We start from the raw sequence: 18432 nt of genomic DNA on the forward strand, positions 1-18432 counted from the left end.
GGTGCAGAACAGGTGTCCTTAACTCTCCTTGCAGTAGTGAGCACACAGTTGGCCCTCATATATGCCCTTTCTCTATTATGGTGCTCAGTTCACAGCAGAATGCCTGCACCCCATAGTGTTGAGGACACAGTAGGTCCTCAGTAGTTGCCCTCACTCCCATTATTTAGTGCTGAGCACCCAGAAGGCCTACAATGTATGCCCGTACTTCCATGATATTGAGCACCCCTTGTCCATCTTATAGAGCTGCACACACATTAGGCCCACACTAGCTACCACAGGCCTGCCTGGCCTGGGTGCCTATGCCTGCAGGGAGGGACAGGTACCAGGCTCTTGTTCCGGGTCATGTTCTCCAGCTCGCTGTGCATGCTCTCCAGGTCTGCAGTCAGCGCCTTCTGGGTCTTCAAGGCATCCTCACACTTGGCTTCACTCTGTTCCAGCTGGACCAGGCAGGAGATTGAAAAGAAAAGGCCCCTTGAAGCTACCACCTTGAATGTTCTTCCCCTCCAACCCAGCCCCAGCCCAGCCCAGCCCAGACCCAGTCCCAGTCCCAGCCCCAGCCCTAGCCCCAGCCCCAGACCCAGCCCCAGCCCTAGCCCCAGCCCAGCCCAGTCCCACCCTAGCTCACCTCCAGCCCCAGCACAGCCCCAGCCCCAGTTCAGTCCCACCCTAGCTTAGCCCCAGCCCTAGCCCAGCCCAGCCCAGACCCAGTCCCAGTCCCAGCCCCAGCCCCAGCCCCAGCCTCAGCCCCAGCCCCAGCCCTAGCCCCAGCCCAGCCCAGTCCCACCCTAGCTCAGCTCCAGCTCCAGCCCCAGCCCAGCCCCAGCCCAGCCCAGCCCAGCCCAGTCCCAGCCCCAGCTCAGTCCCACCCTAGCTTAGCCCCAGCCCTAGCCCAGCCCAGCCCAGACCCAGTCCCAGTCCCAGCCCCAGCCCCAGCCTCAGCCCCAGCCCCAGCCCCAGCCCCAGCCCCAGCCCCAGCCCTAGCCCCAGCCCAGCCCAGTCCCACCCTAGCTCAGCTCCAGCCCCAGCCCAGCCCCAGAAACTCTCACATATTCCCAATTATTCATCAACCCACACTGGGAAAGAAAACGTTTTTGCATTTGAGGCAGCCGGATTTTGAGCCCACTCAAAATGTAACAGGCACTGCCCCCTGAAACAAGGCTAGGCTACCTCTGCTCCAGTGCCAGGAGCTATTTCCCAGCTCTGCTTGGCAAGTATTTGCTGACGCCCACTCTGTGCCAGGCATGGGGCCTGCAGAAACAGTCAGCCCAGGTCCTGCCCTCCTGTGGGGGAGACAGGCAGGGACAGGTGATGAGAACTTCTCTGAGGAGTACAGGGTTTGAGTGGCATCAGGGCAAATGGAGGTTGGGAGACGCTTCCTGGAAGAGGCGCCTTGAAGGTCAGCTTGCCAAGTAGAAGTCCTAACTAGGTTTCAGAGAGTCTGTGAGCCCCTTTTAAATGATATGCAAGATGTTTTGCATATGAGCATTCCTGGGGTCACAGCTTTCACTAGATTCTCAAAAGCTAAAAGTCACCAACTTGAACAAAGCTTCCCTTTCTCACCATTCCACCCACCTGCACACAGTAGTCCTTCTATCCTAACAAAGTGGAACCAGCCAGATAGGTGCAATTACCTACCTGGTCCTAGAAGACAAGGCATTCCCCATTGGAGACAACTCCTTCTGTGCAGAAACCCTGCTCTATTCTGAGACTCGCATCTTCCCCTTGATTTCTGAATCCCAGTATTTCTGAGCAGAAAACACCCTTAAAAATCACCTAAGGAAAACACTCCTGGCTCAGAGAGGGGTGGTGTCTTGTCCAAAGTCACACAGCTGTAAGGAGCAGAGATACTACTAAAGCTGCCCTGTCTAAAACGCCAGGCCACCCTTTCCCATAAAAGGGTTAATGATATTAGGGCTGGGCTGCTAAAAGAAAAAAGGCAAGCTTTTTTTTTTTTTTTTTTTAGAGTCCCAGTAAGGAGCCCTGATGGAGGAAACAGCTTAAGTGCTCCGCTGCTGTTACAGATTGAGTTGCCGTCCCCCCAAAATGTAGGTCAACTTGGCTAGGCCATGATTCCCAGTATTATGTGATTGTCATCCATTTTGTCATCTGGTATGATTTTCTTATGTCTTGTAAATCCTCCCTCTATGATGTTAATGAGGTGGGATTAGCAGTAGCAGTCATGCTAATGAGACAGGACTGAATCTACAAGATTAGGTCCTGTCTTAAATCAATCTCTTTCGAGATACAAAAGGGAAACGCGAGTAGAGAGACATGGGGGTCTCATACCACCAAGAAACGGATATGGGGATCTCACCACCAAGAAACAGACATGGGAATCTCACCACCAAGAAACAGACATGGGGATCTTACCACCAAGAAACAGACATGGGGATCTCACCACCAAGGAACAGACATGGGGATCTCACCACCAAGAAACAGATATGGGGATCTCATACCACCAAGAAACAGACATGGGGATCTCATACTACCAAGAAACAGACATGGGGATCTCACCACCAAGAAACAGACATGGGGATCTCACCACCAAGAAACAGACATGGGGATCTTACCACCAAGAAACAGACATGGGGATCTCATATCACCAAGAAACAGACATGGGGATCTCACCACCAAGAAACAAGAGCCAGGTAAATAGCACATCCTTTGGACTTGGGGTCCCTGTGCTCAGAAGCTCCTTGACTGGGGAAGACTGATGACAAGGACCTTCCCTCAGAGCCAACAGACAGAGAAAGCCTTCCCTTGGAACTGGCACCCTGAATTCAGACTTCTAGCCTCCTAGACTGTGAGAGAAGAAATTTCTCTTTACTAAAGCCATCCACTTGTGGTATTTCTGTTACAGTGGCACTAGACGACTAAGATAGCTGCTAACCACAAACTGAAAGGTTAGTGGTTAGAGCCCATCCAGCAGCACTGCAGAAGGAAGGCCTGGCAACCTGCTTCCCTAAAGATTACAGCCAAGAAAACCCTATGGGGGCAGTTCTACTCTGTAACACATGGAGTCTCTACAAGTCGGAATCTTCCCCACGGCACCCAACAACAAAGTCCCAGTGAAACCTGCGTGCTGTGCATACATGCAATCTCTAACCCCCTGAGTCCACTGAGTAAGTGTGGTGGCCCCATTGATCCATTAAGGAAGAACAAGTGGGCCAAAGTGGATGCCACCCTGAGGGCAACTGGTCCCCAGTGATCAGAGCCCAGCTGGGCAGAGGCTGTCTTCCCCCAAGTGCTCAGGAGTCCAATCCAGATGTCAGAATAATAATCACGATAATGGGAGGGAGGAAGAATGGAGGCTGCCATTGACCTGAACATTCCCTGTTAAGTGCCACCTTAAAGGCTTTACTTGCATTTTCTCTCTTAATCCTCACACCAAACCTATGAAGAGTGCACTGTTAATATCCCCATTGTACAGATGAGAAAGCTGAGGCTAGGAGCAGGGCTTGCCTGAGTCTGTGGCCCTACATACTCCTGCAAGCTTTCTCACAATGGAAGCTCTGGTTCCAACCCCAATCCACTGCCAGTAGCCACAGTCCTCAGAAGCCCCTGGTAAGAATGTATCTCTTCAGTTAGGCTTGGTGAAGGAGGACTTGGAGGCCCATTTCTCTTGGCGACTGAGAGGGATGGAGACGCACTGAGAAAAATGATTACGAGCGAGAGGACATAACTGACATTGCTAGAGCGTAATCAGTGGAGAAAGTGGAATGTCAGGCATGGTCTTATCTTCCTGCAATCCAGGACCTCTGCCAAGGTGTGGAGGTGGGAAGGGGGCTTCCTGCAGGCAGACAGGCAAAGCAGGCCCCCCATTCATGGAGCAGCCAGAAGTCTCACTAAGGAGAAGACATCCAAACTCAGACCTCAAGGATGGGTTTGGAACCAGCATTACAGATTTGGGAGGAAGAGCGCCCGGGAAGAGGGAAGAGCAAGTGCAAAGGCCCTGAGGCGGGACTGAACTTGACATGAAGACCAGAAAAATGGCCAAGTGGCTGGACACCCATACAGAGAGGAAGAGGAGGGAGATGATGCTGAAGAGGTAGATAGGGTCCCAAAAGTGAGGCTTGGGAACCAGGAGGCAATGCTTCAATTTTCTTTTCAGTCTGTCCGGAAGCCACTGACAGTTTCTAAGGAGATGGTGGTGTGGTCTCCCTCTGTCTGCTGTGAGGAGAATGGGCTTTAGTGGGATGAGACAGGAAATGGAAAGGGCAGTGAGGATGCTGCTGTGGCCCTCCAGGAATGAGATGGTGGAAGCGGTGGAAGCAGAGGAAGATGGAAAGAGCTGGGATGAAAGGAAGCATCTGCGCAGTAGGGGTGCAAAGAACAAGAGGTCTGGGCAGGCAGGAGCAGATGGGTCATCGTTGGAGATGAAGTCAGATAACCAATGGTGTGGGTGGAGGTGTCCCACAGGGTCCACTGCCAGGCCAAGGAGCTCGGCCTGCAGCCAGGAGGCCAGCCAGAGCCATTAGAAGTACCCGGGCAGAGCAGGGTATGATGACAGCACTTTCCAGCTGCTAAGCTCTTACTTTGGGCTCAGGGTTTCATCAGGCTGATCCCACAGGTCCTCACAGCCACTCCAGAAAGGAGGCCCAATTTTTATCCCCACCTTCTAGATGTATATGCCGCATGATCCAGACATGCTTCTTCCTTTCCTCTCTCTCCCTAGAGCAGGCAGGGAGTGGGACAACTGATCCCAAGGCGGAGACGCCCTCTGAGAGTGCACAGTTAATGGGGACCGCTGTTGGCATTGTTCTCAGCTCATACCGGGATAATGATAGGATTATCTTGGCCCCGATGGTTTGGACATTAGCAACCACACCTGCTACTGCTTCCTGGGGACCATTTTCAATGCACTGTGCTTTATCTGCCTGGCTTCATAAAATCCTCACGACACCTTCAGGAGGAAAGTACTACCACTAGGATCATTGGATGAATGAGGAAACTGAAGCTCACAGAAGGGCAGTGTCCTGCCTAAGGTCACACAGCTGGTCAGTGGAATAGCCAGGTTTGTCCAGCTCCAAAGCCCAGGCTCTTAACCACTGGACTTGACTACCCTCATGGAAATCCATCTACTGGTAAGTCTGACCATATGGGTAGGATGGGTTAAAATAAAGGGGGAGCTCAGGTGCAGAGAAAATGGTTAGCCCCAGGCTTTGGTACTGCTATAGAAGCTCAGGTAGTGTCTTGAGAGCCTGGACCATGTTGGGGGCTATAAGATGAGCAGTAAATAAATTAATGAGAAAGGTCTGGCAGAACTCAGAGTCTGAATAAATGTGTTGGCATGCATCATTTCGGGAGCCTGCTGGAGATGGACAGGTTCATCCCAAAGGGAAGAGGAAGGAAACCAACATTTTACTAGCTCTTACTAACTGCCAGATTCCATCACATGAGTGGTTCAGAGGTTGAGCACTGGAGCCAGGCTCAGGGGATCTGCCTCTCATAGCAATTCACTTAATCTTGCTGTGCCTCAATTTCCTCATCTGTAAAATGGGGATAGCCACAGAATCAACATCATAGGATCAATGCAGGACAAGTGAGTAAAAACATGCAAAGTGCTTGGCACGGTGCCTGGCACGGAGTAAACACAAAACCATGGTCACAGTTGTGGTTATTCTATTTCATCCAAAGAAGAGCCCAGAGAAATGGGGATTTTAAACTCCATTTTAGAGGCAAAGAAAATGTAAACCCAACTAAACCCAGTGCCGTCGAGTCGATTCCGACTCATAGCGGCCCTATGTAGCAGAGATTAAATGAGCTGCCCAAGATGGCACAGCCATGATGGACAGAGCCTGGGCACTGACCATTTAGGGAGAGACTGAAAGGCTGGAGTCCACCAGAGGTACCTTGGAAGAAAGGCCTGGCAATTGGCTTATGAAAAAAAAATCTACCCTAACACACCTGGTGTTAAGGATTTCTTTTTACTTGGATCCACAATTAACACCCATGGAAGCAGCAGTCAAGAAATCAAAAGACGCATTGCACTGGGCAAATCTGCTGAAAAGGACCTCTTTAAAGTGTTGAAAAGCAAAGATGTCACCTTGAAGACTAAGGTGCACCTGACCCAAGCCATGGTATTTTCAATCACATCATATGCATGTGAAAGCTGGACAAGGAATAAGGAAGACCGAAGAAGAATTGACGCCTTTGAATTGTGGTGCTGGCAAAGAATATTGAATATACCATGGACTGCCAAAAGAAAGAACAAACCTGTCTTGGAAGAAGTACAACCAGAATGCTCCTTAGAAGCAAGAATGGTGAGACTGCGTCTTACATACTTTGGACATGTTGTCAGGAGGGATCAGTCTCTGGAGAAGGACATCATACTTGGTCACGTACAGGGTCAGTGGAAAAGAGGAGGACCTTCAACAAGGCGGATTGACATAGTGGGTGCAACAATGAGCTCAAGCATAACAACAATTGTAAGGATGGCGCAGGACCAGGTAGTGTTTTGTTCTGTGGTACACAGTGTCGCTATGAGTCGGAACCGACTGGATGACACCTAACAACAGCAACAACACACCTGCGATCACCATGGGTCAGAATTAACTTGATGTCAACTGGTACTGGTACTAGGTTTTCTGGCCAACCGGGATGAGTGATACACTTGGGTGGAAGGGAAGCTGCAGACCCCTGAGGCACACACATCAAGCAGGTCCAGATTTTAATAGGACCAGGATGGACAAGACCCAAAATTTCCCAGCCCCAGGCTTCCACTGGGCAGGCACTGGGCTGCTGCTGACAAGTCATCTTAAAGTCAAGCTTTTAAAAGTTTCAATTTATTATACTTTAGGGAGTGGGAAGAAATACAGGGCCATCTTTGGCTGATTTTCCATTACGGATGACTTGGCATAAGAATAACTCGCTGCACATTATCTCCATATTGGGGGTGTTTGATTGACGGTTTTATGAAGTCAGGTGGCAAGTCATGTTCAGGCAGAGATTAGATCCCTCAGCGACGTGACACTGCCCACTGCTGCTTTGAAAATGACATTCCGGGGATGAGCTCTGGGCAGGGAAGTCAGAGAGCAGAGGGGGCCGGAGGCAGCTGGGTTGACAAGTGACTGCTCAGGAGGGGTTATTAGAGCCTATTCTCCAGCCCTGGCAGCCAGGTAGCCACAAGGATTCCAGGTAGCAGCTGACTGGGCTCCACGTTGGTCCCTGAGTGGCACAAATGGTTAAGGGCTCAGCTGCTAACTGAATGGTTGGCAGTTCAAGCCCACTTGGAGGTGCCTCGGAAGAAAGTCCTGGCAATTTACTTCCCAAAAATCAGCTACAGAAAATCCTATGGAGTGCAGTTCTACTCGGATACATATGGAGTCGCCATGAGTTGAATCTACTCGAAGGCTACTGGTGGTGGTAAGGTGGGATCTAAGTTGCCATCACATTCTGTTGGAGTCTCTTCCCTGAGGATGGACCTCTTGGGTTAATATCAGACCTCCACAACATGGGGTGGAGAGGCTAAGCCTCAGATAAAGGCCCCTTTTATTTTCATCTTTCGCCAGGGCTTAGTATGGTGCTGGGCTGGACATACGATAGACCCTCAATAAGACAACTGATTTGCCTTTATCATTTTTTTTCTTTCTCTTCCATATTTTATTTCTTGTAGAATCAATATAATAATAGCACAGGTGTGTGGGTACAAGGTATCCCGAGTGATGTAAACAGTTAATGCGCTTGGCTGCTAACCAAAAGACTGGAGGTTCGAGTCCACCCTAAGGCATTTCAGGAGAAAGGCCTGGAGATCTGCTTCTGAAAAATCAGCCATTGGAAACCCTATGGAGCACAGTTCTACACTGACACACATGGGGTTGCCATGAGTCACAGTCAACTTTATGACAACTGGTTTGGTTTGATTGTATGGGGTACAAAGCACTGATACACATTTGACAGCCAGAAAACTCTCCCTCTCCTCCCATGTTTGGTCCTTGTTCATTCACTAATTAAACTAGCCACGCTTTGCCACAATCTGCTCAAATTCTGAAAGGCAGGCATGGAAGGAGGTCTTAATTTCCTCCCAGTCCTATGAGTTAGGAACCCTCTATTAAGCCAGGATTCTACCTATCCCTGGTCCTCCCAGCGCCACAGCTATAGGTAGGAACATGCTCCCCAATCTTGGGCATAAATTAAAGGTCTCTGAGCTCTGGCCTGGGTTCCAGGATATTTGGTGAGGTCTTGACCCTTCATTGATTGTGGGTGAATGCTGAAAGCCCTTGAAGTTTGGAGCACAGAAGGGCAAGATGAGATGAGCACCGTCTAGAGCCAAAGGACAGAGAGGGCTGCATTCTCCAATATGGCTTCCTCATTTACCATGATGGGGGATGTTCAACATGACACAGTATTGTATGGTGGTTAAGAGCAGACTCAAAGTCAGACAGATTGAGGTTCCAATCCTTTCTCCTCAAGATGTGTGACCTTGAGCAGGTCCTTTAGCCTCTCTGAGCTTTGTTTTTCCCATCCCCCAAATGGGGGACATAAGGGTGAGCCTTCATTGAACAGGACTGTTGAGTACAGTTGTATCAATTGGGCACTGCACAAGCCCAGGAGATGCCATGGACAAAGGTTTGAGCATGAGCTCTTACTATATATATGCCAGGCATTGTCCTGAACACTTTCCATGAATGAACTCATTTAGCTTATCGCAACACTTAAAGAGTAAATCAATAACCATTCCTGTTGTTACAGTTGAGGAAACTGGGGAACAGAGAGGTTGAGGGATTTACCAAAGTCACACAGGTAGTAGTAAGTGGCTGAGCTGGGATATGAACCCAGGAAGACTGGCCACCAAGTTCCCACTCTTAGCTATCTGCACTCCCTCTGTAACAGTGATGCCTACCTCAGACGCTTTGCAGGGAACATTCGCTGCTGTGTCTGTCCACCATCCACTCCCCTTCTTTTGTTGGCGGCTTCTCATCTTCCCTGTGGTTCTGATGTGGCTGACCCCCTCCCCCCATTAAGCTCGGAGAAAGGCATAGGACCCCATCTAGCCAATCAGAGCATCGCCTCCTATTGGCCATAATGGATGGTTCTTGGGTAATAACATGGTTGACGCCAGATCAAATAAAGTTAATGGCAAGATTTTTATGAGGCTATGGGAATGGCGATGGCAGTGGGTTTTATGGGAATGAAGCTTTCTCTTCCTGGTGCAGAATGTAAGCTAGGAGTGGTTGGGGGACCCTCTTCCCACCAAGAAGCAGGAATCTGCTGAAGAACATGGCTGATATTGAGGAAACTAGGCTAAGAAGTGGCAAGAGACACCTTCCAGTTGACATGGTTGGAACGCCTAGATCCAACCAAGCCTGAAGGCAGTACTAGCTCCAGCACCGTTCAAATATTTGGGCCAATAACTTCTTTTTTTCTGCTCAAGCTAATTGGAGCTGAGTTGCTATCACCTGCCAAATACAGGATGAGTAAATAGGTTCAAGCAGATAATGTACACACAGTGCCAGCCATGGAGTAAACACTCAAATCCATTGGTGATAGGGTTTGCTGATGCTATTTTTGCCAAAAAGTTGGATCGAAGCTATCCATTCCAAAAGCCTGGATGAAGTAAGAATAACAATTATTTATCATACACTCCCTGGGTAGTGTAGATGGTTGATGTGCTCAGCTGCAAATGGAAAGGGTGAAGGTTCAAGTCCACTCAGAGATGCCTTGGAAGAAGGGCCCGGCAGTCTATTTCCAAAAAAATCAGCCATTGAAAACCCTATGGGGCACAGTTCTACAGTGATACACATGGGGTCGCCATGAGTCAGAGTCGACTGGTTTTTATTCTGTGTATGGATTCTTACCCATCCCAAAAAAACCCCAAAACCCATTGCCATCAAGTCGATTCCAACTCACAGCGACCCTATAGGACAGAGTAAAACTGCCCCATAGGGTTTCCAAGGAGCACCTGGTGGATTTGAACTGCTGACCTTTTGGTTAGCAGCTGTAGTTCTTAACCACTACGCTGGCAGGGTTTCCATTCTTCCCCACAGGGGGATAAACATCCCTTTTTTTGTACACCAGTGTTCATTGCGGCTTTACTCCCAATCGCCAAAAGGCGGAAACAATCCAAGTATTCACCAGCCGATGAATGGATAAACAAAATGTAGTCTATATACACAATGGAATAGGATTCGGCCATAAAAGGGAACGAAGTTCTAATACATGCTACGACACGGATGAACCTTGAAAACATTATGTTAAATGAAATAAGCCAGACACAAGGGACAAATACTGTCTGGTGCATTTAAATGAAATATCTGGACTAGACAAATGCATAGGTACAGACAGTTGATTAGGGGTTGCCGGGGGCGGGAGGTCGGGGAACAGGGGGTTACTGTTTAAAGGCTGCGTGTTTCTGTTTGGGGTCATGACAAAGTTTTAGAAACAAATGGTGGTGATGTTAGCGCATCACTGCAAGTGTGATTAATGCTGTTGGACTGTGGCACTTGAAAATGGTGAAAACGGCAAATTGTATATTGTGTGTATTCTACCACAATAATAAACGCACACACGTTCCCCTTCTAGCTTGCTCACTGAGGGGAAGAGAAGGAAACAATATTTCTTCCACACCTACTGTATCAGGCACTGTACGGACCATTTGATGCTCCTTATCACTCCAGCCCACAGCTGCCCTGCCAGAAAGGAATTGTGTTTTTACAAATGAGGAAACTGCAGCCCAGAAAGCAGAAGTGACTTGTCCAAGGTCAGACACAAGTTGGTCTGACTCCAAAGCCATACAATTCCTGGGCCACTGCACAGTCCCTCTGCACACAGGTCTCCCTGTACTGCTAAAGTCACCCCATGCACTCTCGCCCCAGCGCCCAGCTCCTGTTCATTCAGCATGAGGCCAATTGACATTCCCGTCACAGATACATCAGCTACAAACCAATGAATAGCGTTACTTCCCTATGCAAAGCCATCTGCCTGCTTTAAATACCTGGGTAAAATGTTTGCTTTGGACTTATTAAGCTGCTAGATGAGTTGGCTAGACATATGGAATGAGGCGCGGAGAGGAAAAATCCTGGCATTTCAGCAGGGCGCTTAGAACCTGGATTTCTGGGTCTGGTTGAACACCTCAGGGGATTTAAAAACACTGCATCACAAATAGCAGAGGGAGGTATTCTGTTTAAGAAGCAGTGTCCTTGGAGAGCTAATCTCAACACATCCCAGGTCAGGGCACTTGAAAGAATCCACCTACATTCAGCTTGAAGGCTTTTCCTAAAGAGAAACACCAGGAGCTCAAAATATAGACAGTCCCGACATCAAACAAAATTATTAAATGCAAATATATTAAATGTCAGGCTAGGTCTACCAATGGTCTGCCTGGCTAAAAAGTCTGATGACAGTGGCCCCAAGGGGTGATTTCCTAAGACTGTACGGTGAGTGAGGCAGTGGTGGCTCAGTGGTAGAATCCTCACGCTCCATGAGGGAGACTCAGGTTCAATTCCCGGCCAATGCACTTCCTGTGCAGCCACCACCTTTCTGTCAGTGGAGGCTTGTGCGTTGCTGTGATGCTGAACAGGTTTCAGTGGAGATTCCAGACTAAGGCAGACTAGGAAGAAAGGCCTGGTGATCTATTTCCAAAAATCAGCCAATGAAAACTCTTTAAATCACAACAGTCTGATCTGCAACCAATTATGGGGATAGTGCAGGACTGGGAAGTGTCCCATTCTATTGTTCATGGGGTCCCCATGAGTCAGGGGCCAACTCGACGGCAGCTAACAACAATATACTCTCTGAGTCCTTGATCTCAAATATCTGGGTATATACTAAATAGTCCATGATTTTCCTCACATTCTGACAAAAAAAAAAAAATTTTTTTTTAACAGGAGACTATTATCTACTGATTCATTAAAACTCTTCCTGAATGTTTTTCTATCTTCTTCAGAGAAATAATACTCGTTAAAATAATCATTACTACTCTCCATTGCCATCCCTCTGTGGTACTCGTGAGTTGCTATGACGCTGGAAGTTATGCCAGCAGTATTTCAAATACTGGTAGGGTCACTCATGGTGGACAGAATTCAGTGGAGTTTCCAGGCTTAAGACAGACTAGAAAGAAGAGCCTGGTGATCTACTTCTCAAAATTAGCCAACGAAAGCCACGTGGATCACAACAGAATGCTGTCCAGTAGTGCCGGAAAATGAACCCCCTCTGTTGGAAAAAAAAAAAAGGCACTCAAAATACACAGTGGCCACAACAATGGGCTCAAGCATTCCAATGACCATGAAGATGGCCCAGGACCAGGCACTGTTCTGCTCTGTTGGACATGGGGTTGTCGTGAGTCGGTGCTGACTCGATGGCAACCAACAACAACACTCTCTATTGATGTGTATATGTAAATGTATATATAAACAAAAAACCCAGTGATATATATGTGTGTCGCAAATATACACATATACATACATTTGCAAATACCTATTTTATAGAACTGTTATCTGCCGCTTATTAGCTGTGTGACTTTGACAAGTGAACTAACTGAGCTTCAGTTTCTGCATCAATAAAATGAGGATGAAAATTCTATTTTATAGACTTGTTACACGTTGCGAATGTATGCATGTTACATGTTGCAAATGTATGTATGTTACATATTGCAAATGTATACAAATGTTATATTTGTAACATGTAACATGTAACAAATAATATTTTCATCCTCATTTTATTGATGCAGAAACTGATGCTCAGAGAGGTTAGTTCACTTGTCAAGGTCACACAGCTAATAAGTGGTAGATGGAGCCAGGGCCTGAACAGGTTCCTTCTTTGAAGCACTGTGGCACTTGCGTTCCACCTGCTGAGTGAAGCAGGTCTTATTTTACTTGTCTTAATTCTATTTCTTTGAGGGCTCAAGGATTCTTCCTAACTTTTTGTATTATAGAATTTAAGACCTGTTTAGGTCCTCCGTGACTTAAGAGACTTCCAAAACTTCCTTCCTGACCTCCTCTCTCATGATGATGGATTTGGAGCACACTGATGCTCCAAACAGAGAGCAAGAAAGAGGAGGAAGGAACTTGAAAAGGAGGATTAAAAAACAAAAACAAACAAAAAAAAAACAGTTGCCATAGAGTTGATTCAGACTCTTGGCGACCACATGTGTGTCAGAGTAGAACGGTGCTCCATAGGATTTCCAGTGGCTGATTTTTTTGGAAGTAGATCGCCAGGCCTTTCTTCCAAGGTGCCTCTGGAGGAACTCGAATCTCTGCCTTTCAAAAGTTAGCAGCCAACCTTGTTAACTGTTTGTACCACCCAAGGACTCCCCACCTGCTCAGTCCTCATTTACTCCCTGAGCTCTTGCTGGGTGCAAGCAATCTCCTAGACACTGGGCACAAAACTGAATGGATCCTTGCTCTCATGGAATTCACTATATTCAAATGGGTTTGGGGGGATAAAATCAGGTCACAAGGTCAAGTGCTTGGCACTATGTCTGGCACAATAGAAGCAGTCAATCATTCACCATCCATACTATTACTATGATCGTAGTTATCACCTTGTGGGCCACTGGGCTGTTCTGGGGGCCTGGCCCTCCCTGGCCAAATGACAGGTCCTTTTGGGGAGACAGCATAGGTGGCATTTCCTGCCTATAATGAAATGAGCCTTTCCTGACTTCATTTATCACAGCACTGGAAGTGTCAATATTTGTGGGGTGAACAGGCCTGTGATAACCATGTTTTTAGCCAATTACAATTTACTCTCTATCTCCTCTGACAAGGAGGTTATGTTGATATTGAATCAATTCACTCCAACACAAGCTCTCTCTCTTTTTTAAACTTTTCTTCAAATAAAACGTTGAGGCCACCTGTTCTGTGGATCTAGGCTGGGGAGAAGTGCTCCCCAGGTGGCCACTCACAAAAAAGACTCCCGTCTGGGTCATCTCCCCTGCGTTTATTCATTATTTTCAATGTCTCATGGAAGCATGGATGTCACATGGTGACAAATGTCCCAATTAAGGGCACCAGGAATGAATCCAGGGTTATCAGTCTTCCACACACTAATGGAGTGACCGCAAGCTGTTAACTAATCACTGGTGGGAGTTCACTGGGTAAAAGACACACCAGGCCTAATGGACCCACCTGAGTGAAAACTGAAGCTGAGCTAGAATCCCCAAGTGCGAGGGCTTCCAGGAGGGAAGTAATAGCCAGAGAGAGCAGCGGGCCCAGGGTAGCGGTTAAGCTCATAGGTTTGTAAGTCAGATCTTCCTGGGTTCAAATCCCAGCTCGACCTCTTATTACCTTTGTCACTTTTTAATATACTTACTCTTTCAAGTCTCTGCCTTTAAAGAGCTAATAGGTAAAGAAGGGAAGCAGGCAAGCAAAGGGATAATTACAAGAGGATATATGCTATCCCAAAGAGCCCTGGTGGCACAGTGGTTAAGTGCTTGGCTGCTAACCAAAACGTTGGCGGTTCGAATCCACCAGCCTCTCAGCAGGAGAAAAGATCTGGCAGTTTGCTCCTGTAGCAATTACAGCCTAGAAAGCCCTATGGGGTGGTTCTACTCTGTCATGCGGGGTCGCTATCAGTCAGAATCGACTTGACGACACACAACAAATGTGCTATCCCAGGGGTAAATCCAGGTGGTGTGAGAGGAAAAAGTGGGGTCCCAACCCAAGCTGTGGGGGTCAATAATGACTCCAAGAAGACGATGTCCAGGCTCAAGGTCAGAGGATAAAAAGAAGTTCCTCAGGCAAAGAGGCATCTGAGAGTCCAGGAGAGGGCACAGGTTGGGTGAAGAGGTGAGAATGCATTTAGGGGATGCCATGCCGTTCTAAGCTGCTGGTGGAGGTGACCAGAGGGGAGAAGCCACACTGCTCACCCTGGTAGGTCAAGTTAGGAAAAACCAGTTGTCATCAAGTCAATTCTGAAGATGGTGACCCACCTGAGTATGAGAGAAGAACTGCACTCCATAGGATTGTCAATGGTTGACCTTTCTTCCAAGGCACCTCTGGGTAGGCTCAAACTTCCAAACTTTCGGGTAGCAGCTGAGCTTTTTAACCATTGGCACCACCCAGGGACTCCCAAGTTAAGGAACCTGGACTTTATTCTGAGGGCAACAGGAAGCCAAGATTGAACACAAAGAGCCAGGGTTGCATTCAAATTTTAAAATCCTATCCCCAAAGGTCAGGTGGAAGAAAAATTGCTTGGACAAGACTGGAGGCTGTCAGACCTGGCGGGGGGGGCGGGGTCCAAGTGAGCGATGCAGGGCGCATGTAATAAGGGGGCTACAGGGGGGCAGTCAGAGGAAGGGGTGGACTTAAGAGCCATTTAGGGGGTACCAACTTGGTGATAGCTTCGTTCTTGGCAGGAAGGGGTGAAAACAGTCCTCAGCACGCGTTAAGCAAACAACCAAGGAGTTCAGTGAAAACCCTTTTTCTCTATTTAGCAAAAAAGCAAATACCATATTTCCTTTGGGGTGGAGACAAAGGTCAAAGGCGTGAAGCAAATGGAAAACACACATACACACACACACACCCCCCACCATTGCCCTAAAGTAACATCATCTTCCATCTTCTCCTTGGAGCCAGGTGCCAGCATCTGCTACTCGCAGATGTTATTTATGCACAGCGATTATCCCAATTATATACCTTGGTTGTTGGAATTGTTTCTGTCTCCACATTAGTTTGTTTCCAGTGGAAACATTTCATGGGAATTAATTAGTCATTTGCTCTGAAAGAACAGGTGTCATTAGCTCAACCCCACACCTTACCTTGCCTATCTGTCCCACAAGGTCTTAGGAAACTGTTTTCCCAGAAGCCCATGTCATCCTACAACAGACTCTAGTGAGTGGAACAAGGAAGCCAGTGGGGGAAGCTCTCGCTTTTGAAATCCTTGTCTACAGCTTGCCATTTAGGGAATTCTTTCAGACTCATTGTCTACTCTTCTTTGTACCAACCCAATACCCTGGAATTATCATGCCCCCATGGGAAAATGGAGGCTCCGGAAAATGGGGTGATTTGGCCAAGATCATATTGTTGTTAGTGGCCGTTGAGTTGGCTCTGATTCATGGTGACCTTATGTATAAGACAGCAAAATGTTGCCTGGTCCTGTATCATTGTCCTGATCATTGGTATGTTTGAGTCCATTGTTGTGGACATTGTGGGCAGTACAATAAGGTATGCATGTATGATTCCAAGATCATACAGCTCATTAAGCTGCAGAAGCAGGGTTTGAACCTAAGAGATGTGACTCCTAGCCCCACTCTGCTGTTGCTTCCAAATTGCCTCCAGGAATCTTCTGTGTTTTATCACGAGGGTCATAATTCTCACGTGTTAACTGAGACGTGTCAAGGCTCCCAAAGGAGGGGAACTCAGATGGGAAGAGCCAAATGATTCTCCTAGGGTTCTAGATGGTGCAGCAATGGACACAAGGGGTGCCTGTCCATGTGTGAAGAGTCCAGAGGTTCTTTTGTTTCCTACTCATGGCGACCCCACGCATGTCAGAGTAGAACTGTGTTCTATAGGATTTTCAATGGCTGATTTTTGGAAGTAGACTGCCAGGCCTTTCTTCCAAGGCACCTCTGGGTGGACTAGAACCTCCATCCTTTCAGTTAGCTGAGCATGGACCCTATATGTGAACACTCCCAATCTGCTTGTTGAACCTGACATGCCACTCATGAGAGCTCCAGTACTTTAGCTGGGGTGCAATTCCGTCATTTTTGACAAGCACTTCTGATCTTGCCCCTCTCTGCTCAATAGCTTCCCATGGCTCCTGAATATATAGCCTTTCTCCATGTGCCTCCGCCCTGTCATACTCTGTTGTTGCCTCCTAGAATGCTCATCTGCATCTTATCTAGCCAGCAATTCCTTTCCATCTTTAAAGAGACAGCCGAAGCCACCGCTCCTTTCTCGAAGCAAAATTAAAGGTTTCCTCTTTTACTAAACCCAAACATTCTCCCAGTAAAGAGCAAAAGTCGGCTTCTGGGTCTGCCTTCTCCCTTGGACTGGCAGCCCCTCAAAGGCAGGGTCCTTGTCTTCTCCTTTCCATCCCTGAAGTCTGGCCCTGAATTCATCCCTCAGTATCAGTATTCGCTGAATGAAAACACATTCACTCATCTGTGCCCTTTGTAGAGTAAACCTTTTTCTGGGTGATCTGCGATCTTCATCCGGGTGAGGTGGGCTAGCTGTGCTTTATCTCATCAGCTTCCCTCGAGCTCCTGGGGCATCAAGAGCTGACCACATTCCACTTTAGAGAAAGGGCTCTGGGAAGTCACATTCTTTGCCCAGGGTCACAAAATTAGCAAGTGATGGATCCAGTTCTCTTAATTAATGTAAAATAGTAAAATAGGTTGATCAAAAAGTAACATCTAAAGTTTTATTTCAGGTGAAGGGAAAGACAATACACAATACAGGAGAGGTCAACACAAATGGACTAAACCAAAAGCAAAGAAGTTTCCTGAATAAACTGAATGCTTCAAAGGCCAGTGTAGCAGGGGCGGGGGTTTGAGGATCACGGTTTCAGAGGACATCTAAGTCAATTGGCATAATAAAATCTATTAAGAAAACATTCTGAATCCCACTTTGCAGAGTGGCATCTCAGGTCTTAAATGCTAGCAAGTGGCCATCTAAGATGCATCAACTGGCCTCAACTCACCTGGAGCAAGGAAGAATGGAGAACACCAAAGACACAAGGTAATTATGAGCCTAAGAGAAAGGACCACATAAACCAAAGACTACATCAGCCTGAGACCAGAAGAGCTAGATGGTGCCCAGCCACAACCGATGACTGCCCTGACAGGGAACTCAACGGTGAATCCCTGAGGGAGCAGGAGAGCAGTGGGATGCAGACCCCAAATTCTCGTAAAAAAACCAGACTTAATGGTCAGACTCGGAATGGAGGAACCCCGGAGGCCATGGTCCCCAGGTCTTCTGTTAGCCCAAGACAGGAACCATTCCTAAAGCTAACTCTTCAGATAGGGATTGGATTGGAATAGGGGATGGAAAATGATACTGGTGAAGAACGAGCTTCTTGGATCAAGTAGACACATGAGACTATGTCGGCATCTCCTGTCTTGAGGGGGGATGAGAGGCCGGGGGGCCAGAAGCCACCCGAATGGACACGAGGAGAGAGAGTGGAGGGAAGGACTGTGCTGTCTCACTGGCGGGAGAGCAATTAGGAGTGTATGGCAAGACATATGTAAATTTTTATATGAGAGACTGACCTGATTTGTAAACTTTCACTTAAAGCACAATAAAAATTAATTTTAAAAAAGTAACATCTAACACATTAATAGAACCTGGTTGTCAGTTTTCTCATCTGCAAAATAGGCATATTGCCAGAAGGAAGAGAGAAGAGCACTGGGTTTGGAGTCAGGAACGTGGGTTCGAGGCCCAGCTCTGCCTAACTCAGAAGAGTGTTTTGAGGGATAAATGAAGCCATGGTCCCCAAATGCTGGCCCTACAAGCAATGCCAGAATCCTCTGAGGTGGTTGTTTTAAAAAAGTAAATT

General features: G+C 47.6%; 1 protein-coding gene across 2 annotated transcripts in view; it reads right to left on the minus strand.

Moving 5' to 3' along the window:
• The window catches only part of MYO18B (myosin XVIIIB), a 305824-nt gene that overhangs the window by 105191 nt on the left and 182201 nt on the right, over window positions 1-18432 (minus strand). For both annotated transcript variants that reach the window (XM_064272527.1, XM_064272528.1), the window contains exon 32: window positions 324-437. In XM_064272527.1, coding sequence (XP_064128597.1) covers window positions 324-437 — 114 coding nt within the window. The remainder of the gene's footprint in view (window positions 1-323; window positions 438-18432) is intronic.

This window comes from Loxodonta africana, chromosome 19 (assembly GCF_030014295.1).
Source record: "Loxodonta africana isolate mLoxAfr1 chromosome 19, mLoxAfr1.hap2, whole genome shotgun sequence".
Lineage (NCBI taxonomy): Eukaryota > Metazoa > Chordata > Mammalia > Proboscidea > Elephantidae > Loxodonta > Loxodonta africana.